The following is a 12029-nucleotide window of genomic DNA, read 5'->3' on the forward strand; positions in this document are numbered from 1 at the left end:
AAATCATTACCAATTGTTACACTGTCAAATTCGATGGCGTTTAGCATGCAAAAGTTAATCTTTTTGTGTATGATATAAAAAGATTTTTTTACCCACAATAGCAGGTTATCCGGTAATGTTAAAAATATTAAATATATCCCACAAGTTAATTATTATATCATTTATGTTATTACCCATTTGATTATCCCTTTTATAATGGTCATATTGGTATAAAATAGATACAAGTGAAAAAGCAATTTAGTCATCAAATTTGTACGCGCTAGTCAATTTCATCCTCGAATTTTTTAATATAGTCAATACTTCCCTGAATTTTATAAATGTCAATCACTTTAGTCACTCTGTCATGTCTTGCCGTTAACAGTGCTGACATGTTAAGTTAAGGGCTGATGTGGAGTTCCAAACCAGCTTCCACGTATACAGACAAATTTGATCGAAAAATTTATTGATTTTTTTTTAAAACGAAAATCATTACAAATTGTTACACCGTCAAATTCATCCCTAAAGTATTCATTAAAAATCAAGTTGGTCCTCAAATTATGTCACTCACCATCAAATCGATACCTAAAGTATTTATCTTATATTTTAAACTTATCCCTAATTCGCCAAATAAATACTAAAAACTAAAAGAATGTGTTTAAATTAAACCATAGATACACCCTTATTTGTGAACTTTGTAGATTTAGAGAAACTTGATTTAGTTTGAAACTTTGAAAAGAAATCGGTGGTGTATTTGTGTTTGATTTGTTCATATTGACCAAGGGACATATAGTAATAGTAATGTGTATAAAGTTAAAGACTTGGTTACAAGGAAGATAGTGGCATTGAAGAAAGTGAGATTTGATAATTTGGAGCCAGAGAGTGTGAAGTGAAGTTTATGGCAAGAGAGATACTTGTTTCGAGGCTTGATCATCCAAATCTAGTAAATAGAGCATAGAGTTTGTCACATTTATCGTCTTATTGGTCCTTTTATTGTAGAGTGGATTGTCATTATCGTCTTACACATAAGTAGAGCATAGAGTTTGTTCAAGTCTAGGGACAAATTTGAGTTTAAAAAAGGATCTAATAAAAGTTTGGACTCATGTTAGAGACAACAGCTTTCTATATATTACACATAATTTGCTATGTTTTTCCCACTATCCAATGAAAATGAGCAATTTATTGGTGGGGTTAAGATAGTTCATGGATACCACCTAAAAAGGTGAATGCTCATTGATTGAGGTAAATTACCCACCATTCGTTCATTGGTACTCTAGTTGTCACCAAGACAATTGTAAATGTTATTTTATCTGAATTGAATCCAAGACCTCATCCTTCATCCCCTAATTTGATATGTGAAATGCTTCTAATCTATATTTTATATGTCATGTTTTATTAATCTGCAATAAAATATAATTCTTGCAAAGAAAAAGAAATAAAATTACTCAACAATAAATATCCGAACACGGTAGAATAGCAACAAATTGCTATTAGTTTACTTTATTAAATTACTCTCCCTCCATATACATATACATCATCACACCAAATTAAGGAGACCCTAAGATTAGAATACATCCAAACCAAAATTAACCATCACAATCTTCTTCTCATTTTGGGTTGAGTTTTCCCAAAATAACATAACCATGAAAGGAATGCAATTCAAAGTTTATCAATAGTTCGGAAGTTGATGCATAGCCATGGAAACAAGCTCACAAAGGAATTCCATTTGACGGTTAAGAACAGTAACAGCAGGGTTAACAGTACCAGCCATTGCACTATCGCATAGAGTAGGTTTTTCAATAGCAAGTCCGCAATTATAACTAATAGTATCAGGATCCCCTTCAGCAAAAGCCAAGCAACTTTTGAAAGCAAAAACTAATGAACTATAAGAACTTGCACATGTGTCAAGCGCTTCAGATTTACTTTTCTGTGCCAATCCTTTAAGGAAAGCTTCTCCTTCGACCGCTTTTTTTATAGCAATTTCATCGATAGCCATTGAGAGTTGTTTGTAATTCTTGGCTTGCGCGGTTTGTGGGCTTGATAGAACCTTGCTGCATTCTACCTTGTTGGATGAACTGCCGCAAAGTACGGAAACTAGTGGTACTCCTCCTCCTCCAAGTCTTGCATTTGCTGCAAATGGTGATTGAGAAATTAGGATCAAACCAAGGAACAAGGAACAAATTGTTGAAGAATTCATTTTTTTTTTTTAATCAGGATTCCTTGGTTTGAGGAAGAGTGTGTTTGGTTTCATAGGTGTTGAGGTGTTTTATAGTAACGGAAATTCTAATTTAAGCAAATCACAGCGATTGTGATGCTTGGGAAATGGTGATCCAATAATCTTCCCTTCAATCAATGGGGCTCACTCGTAAATTGATCTCTTGACTACTCTTGTTGTGTCTTTTTCCTGTTTAGCTCTTAAACATCATATGGTCCTGATAAAGGTTTTTTAAAAAAAGGTCCCTCGACGAGAATGACCGCGACAACAAGTTATTGGTAGTTGTCGTTACCGTTTCCCTCGATTTTATAGAGTGAAAAAAGATCACGAGGAAATGCCATCACAGCCGCAACGAAACACCGTTACTACCAAAAGAAAACGTTGTTCATGACAATATACATAGAACTCGTTATTTTTTAATTGAGATGAATACCCCTCTAACTCGTTTTTCTCTTTCCCTTTTATTAAAATAAGTGATTTTCACATTTATTTCTTTTTTTCTTTTGTGATTTCGTCGTCTTAGGGCGACGTTGTGTTGTTCGTCGTCTTTGTGCGGCGTTGTTTGTCTTTCTTGTTTGGTTCAGATTGTCAGATCCAGTGCAGATCCAATCAATGACTTTGACGTCGTCAGTGTTGCAGATCCGGAGACATGAGTATTCTGGAGACTTGGATATAGTCATATGTGTAGGCTTTTGTACTTTGCCATTTTATGCTATTAACATTGATGATGTGAGTTTGTTCGCATATTCATCCTTTTTGTTTTTAGCGAATTTGCATTGTATGGTACTCTATCAATTTGAATGAATGAATATTATTTATTTTTGTCAAAAAATAAAAAAAAACTCTATTTAAAGCACACATACTATTAAGAATAATTATACATATATTTTCCGTGCGTCGAACGGGTGGAGGTCTAGTAGTATATACTAATAAATTTCATAATTTATATCTTTCAATTCTACTATGAGGGAATAACTGACTTGCTAAAGAGCAATTAGCACTTTTTTTTTTTCCGGTTTGTTTCAAGCACTTCTTTCATTTTATTGGCAGAACTTTATCCTACTGCATAAAAAAAAAATCACTCATCGGGTGTTTCACTTTGTTTAAAATTAGGGTCATGATAACTTGTGCCCTAAGAGCATATGTTAAGGATCTCAAAAAGAGTATCTTTGCATTGAAAAACATAATATTGTGACTTTTAATAAGTCAAATGCATAACTTTTGATAAATATATTTCTATAATAAGTTCTTTAACATGTGCCCTTGAGGGCACAAGTTAACATTTACCTTAAAATTAAAAGGTTTAAATATATTTTTTATCATCATTTTTACCTAAATTTTTTTCCCTAATTTTTTAAATCAGGTTTTTAGTGCCTCTGTTTCACAACTTTGTGTTTTCTACCTTCATTCAATTTTGGAGTTTTTTTTTTGTTGTTGATGTAGCTATGAAGTGATCGATTGTGTTGAGATTGGTTGAGTTTCATCAAACAATATAATGATGATGACACATCAGTAAAAAAGCTCTAAAATTGAGTGAATGGAAATTATTGAAAGTTGTAAAATAGGAGACCAAAATTTCAGCTTTGATATATGCCTCATTATTTTCGCCCGCCATCCTTAAGAAATTTTTTTAGCTCCGTCCCGAGAGTAAGTAGAACTATTAAGTTTTGAAATAATATAAATTAAATTAAACAGACAGAGTTTCAGCTTCATATGGGAAATAAGGTGAACTTATTTTTATCTGCTAATGTATTGAAATAGAGTCGTTTTGATGAGCATGGTACTCAAGTCAAACGAGTGGAAGATGTCAAGGGTATACTACTATCAATGACTCATTTCTAAAATAAAGCTCCTTTTATTTATTTTTTGTATAGTTATTATTATAGTTTGCCTTACATAACCAACATGATTGCACTTTTTATTTATTTTTTGACAAACATGAGTGCACTTGAAACTATATATATAAGCACTTCTTTTCCCCGCCTTTGCTGCTCAAAAACTCTCATATCTTTAAAAGTGTGCATCTCTCGACACAAATTATTTAAAAGTGTACTTGAGACTGTAATGGCTGGAGAAATAAGAACCCCTTGCATCTAGAGCTTTATGTAACCATTCTCGATCAACCACTTGAGACTCCAATGGTTATACTGACATTTGTAGGCCCAATAGGCCCATCCAAATGTTGCATGAGAATACACATCCATTTGTGCTTGGACATATCTTTGGTAGTCTTGCATAGGCGCACCTTGTATGCTCCATTCAGCTGTCCATTCCCCTACCAAAAATAGAAAAGTAAAAACATTTAGATATCCTCAATATATAATATGATATCTAAGAAAATTATCAATATAGTTAACTATCATTGGGAAGGATTTGTTTATTACCTACAAAACTAAGAGCATTTGATGAAGAGACACCACTAAGATCCCAGGCTCTGTCATTTCTTATGTAGTCAATATTTTGTTGAACATTCATGCCATTGAATTTATCCGAATACATATTGTAGTAATGCACATCAAGGACTACTTTATCAAAGCCTTTGACAAATGAGAGAAGAAGTTTAGAATCTGTGGCCAATGGATTTGACATGATCACATAAGTATTTGGGATGTATTTCCTCACAACATCATAAGCTTCCCTGTAATAGTTCTTCAGGCTATCTAGATTGACACCTAGTGGCTCATTCATCAGCTCTATTCCTCCTAAACTTTTTCTATGACTGTATCTGTAAACAAGTTCAATTCATGTATAAAGAAATCAGTTTCGAGTAGGTAATTCATTTGGTTAACAAAGTTTTAAATAAGGAGAGTGAATCTTAGAGAAAGTGCTAGTAAGAGTGTTCCTAGCATTCTGTCTAAGGAGGAGTGCTATGTACACTCTCTAACGTCCACTCTCTTATTGAGTGAAATCCATGTGGATATATCAAACATTGGAAATGGATCACACATAAAGTTGTGAGATTCATATGGATTTCATCTAATACGAGAGTGAGTGTTAGAAAAAGTGCTAGTAAGAGAGTGTTCTTAACATTCTGTCTAAGGAATATATGAATAAATTTTAGATATATATATACAAAACCTTTTTGCTAAGAATTCTATGACAGAGACTGTCTGAGGAATGTATGAATAACCCCATTCTGTATATCCATCTCTTGTCCCACTATGCTCAAAACCATTTTGAGAACCTTCAACTGCATGCAAATCCACAATCACTTTCATCCCATGCTTACTGCAAGTTATAAATATTAATGTTACTTTAAAGTACATAATTCAAATCCGCTCGGTGACTATTGTAGTAAATCACCATTAATGTTACTATAATTAATAAAAAAATCCCTCAAACCCAATTTTATTTAAAATAATAATAATGAAAATAAATTGAATGTTGCACAAAAGGGTATGTTACATGTTGTTAGTTTTAGTTCAAGTTTGTATTAGACTATATACCTGTTGGGGTATATATTATACCTGTTAGGGTATAAAAGTTTGTTACAAGTTAGTTACGTAATCTTGCTAAATTTGTTATGATTGTTTTGATAGTTTACTAAGCAAGCAATGTGAATAAGCCTCTTATATAAGGCATATGCTTTAATCACTTTTCACTACTAATGAAACTTATAAGATTACAATAATAATCTTCCCCTTCTTCTCTCAATTTCTATATATTTCAAACCCTAAATTCATAACCAAAATCATTGCTTGCATTAGAAGCAAGCATTGTTGCGCTATCAAATCGGTATCCAGAGCTTCTGGTTCTGATTCAAGGAAGCAAGAATCTTCAATCACGCAAGTAATCAATGTCTAGAAACGTTGGGAGTGAAGCCATGAATGGAAAAAAACAGTTTCAATACTCATCTTCCAACACTTGAAAATGGAAACTAGGGAAGATGGAGTGCAATGATGAAGAACTTGTTTGTGGCACAAGATTTGTTGGAAATTGTGCAAAACGGTTATGATGAGTTGGGTGCAAATGCTACTGTGCTGCAGAGGAATGCATACAAACAACAGAAGAAGAAGAAGAAGAAGGACTACAAGGCACTTTCCTTCATTCAACAAAGTGTAGATTCAGGAAATTTTGAAAGAATCTCAAAATCCACAAAGTCTAAGGAGGCTTGGGATGTTCTTGAAAGGTATCATGAAGGTGATGTTTAGGTGAATTAGATAAAGCTTCAGTCTTTAAGAAGAAAGTTTGAATTGATGCAAATGGAAGATGAGCAAAAGATTGCTGAGTAAATCTCCAAATTGATCAATGTTGTAAATCAGATGAAATCTTGTGGAGAAGCAATTTCAGATCAGCAAATTGTTAAGAAAATTATGAGAACTTTATCTTCAAGGTTTGATTTTATTGTGGTGGCCATACAAGAATCAAAAGATGTGAAAACCTTGAAGATTGAAGAATTGCAAAGTTCTTTGGAAGCTCATGAACTGATGGTGTTTGAGAGAAGCAGTGTAAGATCCATTCAACAAGCACTTCAAGTTCAAACTATCTAGAAAAATGATTCTGATAAGAAGAACTTCAAGAAAGGAAAGAATAACTCTAAGGGAGGATACTGGTCAAAAGGAAATAACAAAGGTACTAAAAAAGGTGAATTTTCAAAAGCATGAAATTCTTATCAAAACAAGAAGAAAGGTTTTGATAAGAAGAAGGTTCAATGCTATAATTGTGAGAAGTTTGGTCACTATGCTTCTGAATGTTGGTATGGTAAAGGGAAGCAAGCAAAGAATGAAGAAGAACAAGCTAAACTTGCTCAGGAAGATTCAGATTCTGACACAGTTCAATTGATGGTGACAACAACTAGTACTGAGAGATGCAATTCAGAAAGATGGTTCTTAAATACTGGTTGCTCTAATCACATGACTGAAATAATAATTGGTTATAGGAAATTGATCCTGGGAAGAATGCAAAAGTTAAGCTTGCTGATCATAGAACACTAGTTGCAGAAGGCATGGGAAAGATAGCTATTGAAGGAAAGAACGGTAAAATAGCTATAATTGAATATGTGCTTTATGTCCCTAGTATGCCGTGCAACTTTCTAACTGTTGGTCAATTAGTGCAGAAGGGTTACTCAGTAACCATGAAGGATAATTTTTTTAAGTTTTTTGATAAAAATCAAAGGTTAGTCCTGAAAACTTCCCTTGCAAAGAATAGAACCTTTCAGACTGATATGAAAGTTGTTGAGATGAAGTGCTTATCTGCTACTATGAATAAAAAAGGTAGATGGCTATGACACTATAGGTTTGGTCACCTAAATTTTAGAAACCTCAATCATTTATTTGACAAAGAAAAGATTTTGGGAGTACCTAAGTTGGATACACCAAATCAGGTTGGTAATACTTGCTTGATAGGGAAGCAACCTAAAGCTGCATTCAAATCTAATACAACTCATAGATCAAAAGAGATTCTGAATGTAGTGTATTCTGATGTATGTGGTCCATTGGAGGTTTCTTCTTTCGGACGAAACGAATATTTCATCAGTTTTGTGGATGAATTTAGTAAGAAGATTTGGTTATGTCTAATCAAAGCAAAGCGTGATGCTTTGGATATCTTTTAGAAATTCAAAGTCTTAGTAGAAAAGAAAAGTGGTATATCTATTAAGATTTTGAGAACTGATGGTGGTGGAGATTTTACTTCAAAGGTTTTTGAGAAGTTTGTGAAGATAATAGCATAATTCATGAAGTAACTGCTACATGTACTCCACAACACAATGGATTAGCTAAAAGAAGAAATAGAACATTGTTTGACAGGACCGGAAGTATGTTAAATTTGAAGAATATGCCAAATACTTTCTGGGGAGATGCTTTGAAGACTGCAACATACATTTTGAATAGGTGTTCAACTAAGAAACTTGATAAAGTTCCTGAATAAATATGGATGGGAAGGAAGCAGTCTGCTAAACATTTGAGAGTCTTTGGTTCCTTGTTCTACAAGCACATTCCTGATGCTAAAAGAAAGCTAGGGAACAAGTAAACAAAGGGGATTTGAAGATTGTTCATTGGTTCACCGATCTGCAGCTTGCTGACATATTCACTAAGGCAATTAAGATTGAAAGGTTCAACAAGCTTAGGAACTTGATTGGAATGATGAAATTGGAAACTTTAATTAAGGGAGGATGTTAGTTTTAATTGAAGTTTGTATTAGACTATATACACGTTGGGGTATATATTATACCCTTTAGGGTATAAAAGTTTGTTGCAAGATAGTTAGGTAGTTTAGCTAAGTTTGTTATGTTTGTTTAGATAGCTTACTAAGCAAGCAATGTGAATAAGCCTCTTATATAAGGCATGTTGTAATCATCACTTTTCACTACTAATGAAACTCATAAGATTAAAACAATAACATTCTCCTTCCTCTCTCAATTTCAAACCCTAAATTCATAACCAAATTCATTGCTTGAATTAGAAGCAAGCATTGATGAGCTATCAGTTACAATTTAAAATTTAAATATCATCTCAAAGACTTACTATGCCCATGTGAAAGCATTGTCAAGTGCTGCCAAAGATCCCCCAACAAAAGGTTTAGGTGGGTTTGGATCTTGGGCTATCCACCATCCAACAGGTATCCTCACAGCATCTAATCCATTTTGTGACATAAATCTGAAATCATCTTCAGTTATGTATGAATTCCAATGGTCCTGCAAAGCAAACAAAGTTCAACAAGATGATAACTTCCAATCTAGCAAGTTTACTATTTCTCATGAAAATGCTCTTAGATTTCTTACTCGCATAACTTGAGGAGCTCTATTGCCATAACCATTAGTAAGTTGGTACTCTCCTTGTAATGTGTTTACAATTGTAATATGAAAAACCGATGGATCATTGTCATCCCAATTTGTGCCTTGATAATCTGCAGTCACTGATGTCTTCGATTGAACCTTCACACATATATGATCAAGGATTAATAACTAAAGTCTTGGAAATGAAGAACAATATGTATATGTAATTATTAATAACTTAAAACAACAATATTTCACTTCTCTTCTAATATTCGCTCTTTTGTTGGGTGAAACTCACGTGATCTCACCACTTTATGTAGAATCCATTTCTTAAGTGTGAGACTCACACGAGTCACATCGAATAAAAGAGTAAATATAAGAGAGATTGTTAGAGAGAAAGTGTGCATAACACTCCTCTTTACTGTAAAGAATGTTGGAAATAAAAAATTTCTACATAAGTGTTTATAAGTGGTGCAGAGTTTGAGCCCGTTGGTTTGACCTTTTTGACCATGAGTTTCCATGGTAAAATCACAAACTAAACCACTACTGTCACACTCCAATTGGCTATGTGCAATAATCCAACCAAAAAGATTGATAGAAAATTAGATCACAAAATACTTTAATTCTTTCTCTAATAGAGTGCCAAAATATGAGACCAATGTAATTTTTTCAGAGTATCTGATATCTATATTAGTAATAAGTAACTTGATTTAAAATAATTGGTCTCTTAAGATTTGTTTAGAAGTATAGTACTTATTTAGAGTACATAATTTGATTAAAATGATTTAAATTGAATAGCTTAAGGATGGACCAAGTACCCGCCAAAATAGACCATTTGATGCTTTGATTCGAATTTTGAGGGGTTCATTTTTATTCCTTATAATCTGAAATGTTTCATGGTTGCTAGGTGAATTTGAATTTGCTACAATTTGGTGTCCTTCTCCTTGCCCCACAAATTTCTTGTTAAACACTCTAAAATTGAAGGATGAGTCACTGACCCTCCAAAGCTGCAAATGAGCCAATAATTAGAACTTAGGGTTAAATATGTTTTTGGTCCCTATAAATATACCAACTTTTCGTTTTGGTCCCTCTAAAATTTTCCTTCAACTTTTAGTCCTTATAAAATTTTCAATCACTACTTTTGGTCCCTATTTTTAAATTAATTTTTGTATTTTTTAATAAAATTATTCAGAAATGTGTATAATATTGTAAAAAAAATTCCCAAAAAAAATTAGAATTTTTTAACAAAACATGAATTAAATATGAATTTTTAACTGTAAAAAATGTAAAAATTCATATTAAATTCATGTTATGTTAAAAAATTCTAAATTTTTTTGGGAGATATTCTTATAATATTATGAATTTTTATGCAAATTTTTATTCAAAAATATGAATTCTACATATGATTTTACTTTAAAAGAGGGACCAAAAGTAAAAAAGGAAAATTTTTAAGGGACCAAAAGTTGAAGGAAAATTTTAAAGGGACTAAAATGAAAAGTTGGTATATTTATAGGGACCAAAAACATATTTAACCCTAGAACTTATCAAGTGTAATCAAGACAAGATTAATAAATTTCCTTGATATATTCCTTAAAAAAAAAATTCCTTGATATATAAATAACTTACCCTGAATGTTTCCCAACCAGAAGCAGAACCACGGTTGGCTACAATAGTAGTTCCTCCCCCATCTTCAGCGGAAAGATATGTCTGGAACTTTCTTGACATGAATTGTACTTGAGTTCCATCCTAAAATCATCACATATCAAAACTTAATAAGGTGCGTTTGATTTACTAAAAAGCAAGTGATTGTACAATATTTTTTTTCACATTGTTTGATTTATAAATTGGTCATGGGACTGGACAAAACATATATCAAATGATAAAACAAAAATATGAATTTTTGTCTCTCACTAAACCCATGGCAAACTTTTTGTCCTACAGACTCTTAAAAAATATGAGGGAGCAGTAAATACAATAATTCATGTAAAGGATGAAATTAGAAAGTAAAAAGACATTCCAAAAATTTGTATCTCATTTGTATATAGTATAGATACTCAGAATTTATTACACCCTCCGACTTAAATTATATGTCGTTTTGAGAAAAAAAATAGTCTCAAATTATAAGTAGTTTTACCATACCAGTAAATCATTAATATTATTTTTCCTATTATACCTTTACCTATTTATTACTCTCTATCTTTTTTTTTTTCAAATCCTTTATTAAGGATAATTTTGCAAACCAACTCATAATATCTTTTTCCCATACAAAATTAATTATATTTCTTAATACGAGTGAAATGTCTAAAATGTCTTATAATTTGGGACTGGGAGTATTATATTAACTACTTTGTCCCCTCTAAAGGATGAAATAATTATTAGAGTAGTTAGATTAGATGAGTTAGGATGATTGTATTAGTGGAAAAATGTAATGAATGTTTTATTGACAATATTCTAAAAGAACTAATAATATTCCTCAATAAAAACTAATAGTATGATGAGAAAATCAAACATTTCAAAGGAGACGCATAATATGATATAATTTGAGAAGAATATTGAAACATATAAAATGATTTTTTTTTTAAATATAACTAGAGAAATTTATAATTTATTTATATGGGAATGATACCAAGAGATCTTTGTTGACAATTCCGTCAAAGCGAGAAGGCTCCATCCATCCTTCAGCAACAAGCCAGTTTCCTAAATTCACAGCTTTGTAAGCAAACGAAAGAGAGTGAGGACATGAAAGACATAAAGCCAATAAGAAGCTCAAATAATAGTTTGGATATTCCATTTTTTGAATGATCCTGAGTTGGCTATCAAACGACTACCAAGGGCACTATTTATAGCCTCTGATGATGCTTTAAAATATTGATCAGTAATAATTTTTAAATTAATGTTGCTCCACGTTTTCTTCTTCCTATTTCCTAGTCTCAAGATGGATGACTAATAATGCATTATCCCACTTTCTCTTTTTCCTAGTCTCAAGATCGATGCCTAACAATGCATGATTTGATTTTATTATTAGAACCAAAACTAACCCATAAAATGCAGAAGCGTACCTAATTTTATAATGACCATATTTGTATAAAATAGATACAAGTGAATAAGCTATTTAGTCCTTAAATT

General features: G+C 32.2%; 2 protein-coding genes across 2 annotated transcripts; both read right to left on the minus strand.

Annotated features, from left to right (window-relative positions):
* Positions 1-1432: 1432 nt before the first annotated feature.
* LOC146935230 (uncharacterized) lies at positions 1433-2223 on the minus strand. The gene has a single exon (XM_085750367.1). The coding sequence runs from the start codon at positions 2171-2173 to the stop codon at positions 1646-1648; it is 528 nt and encodes a 175-aa protein (XP_085606493.1). The 5' UTR covers positions 2174-2223; the 3' UTR covers positions 1433-1645.
* A 1803-nt stretch (positions 2224-4026) lies between these two features.
* LOC146935231 (putative glucan 1,3-beta-glucosidase A) lies at positions 4027-11714 on the minus strand. Its single transcript, XM_085750366.1, has 8 exons — positions 11530-11714; positions 10530-10649; positions 9722-9910; positions 8910-9062; positions 8653-8822; positions 5270-5419; positions 4576-4916; positions 4027-4466 (listed from the first exon to the last, which is right to left on the minus strand). The coding sequence occupies exons 1-8, from the start codon at positions 11692-11694 to the stop codon at positions 4285-4287; spliced, it is 1470 nt and encodes a 489-aa protein (XP_085606492.1). The 5' UTR covers positions 11695-11714; the 3' UTR covers positions 4027-4284.
* Positions 11715-12029: the final 315 nt, after the last annotated feature.

The sequence above is a fragment of the Medicago sativa genome, chromosome 3, assembly GCF_051527215.1.
Source record: "Medicago sativa cultivar Bolivia chromosome 3, Bolivia_mono, whole genome shotgun sequence".
Taxonomy (NCBI): domain Eukaryota; kingdom Viridiplantae; phylum Streptophyta; class Magnoliopsida; order Fabales; family Fabaceae; genus Medicago; species Medicago sativa.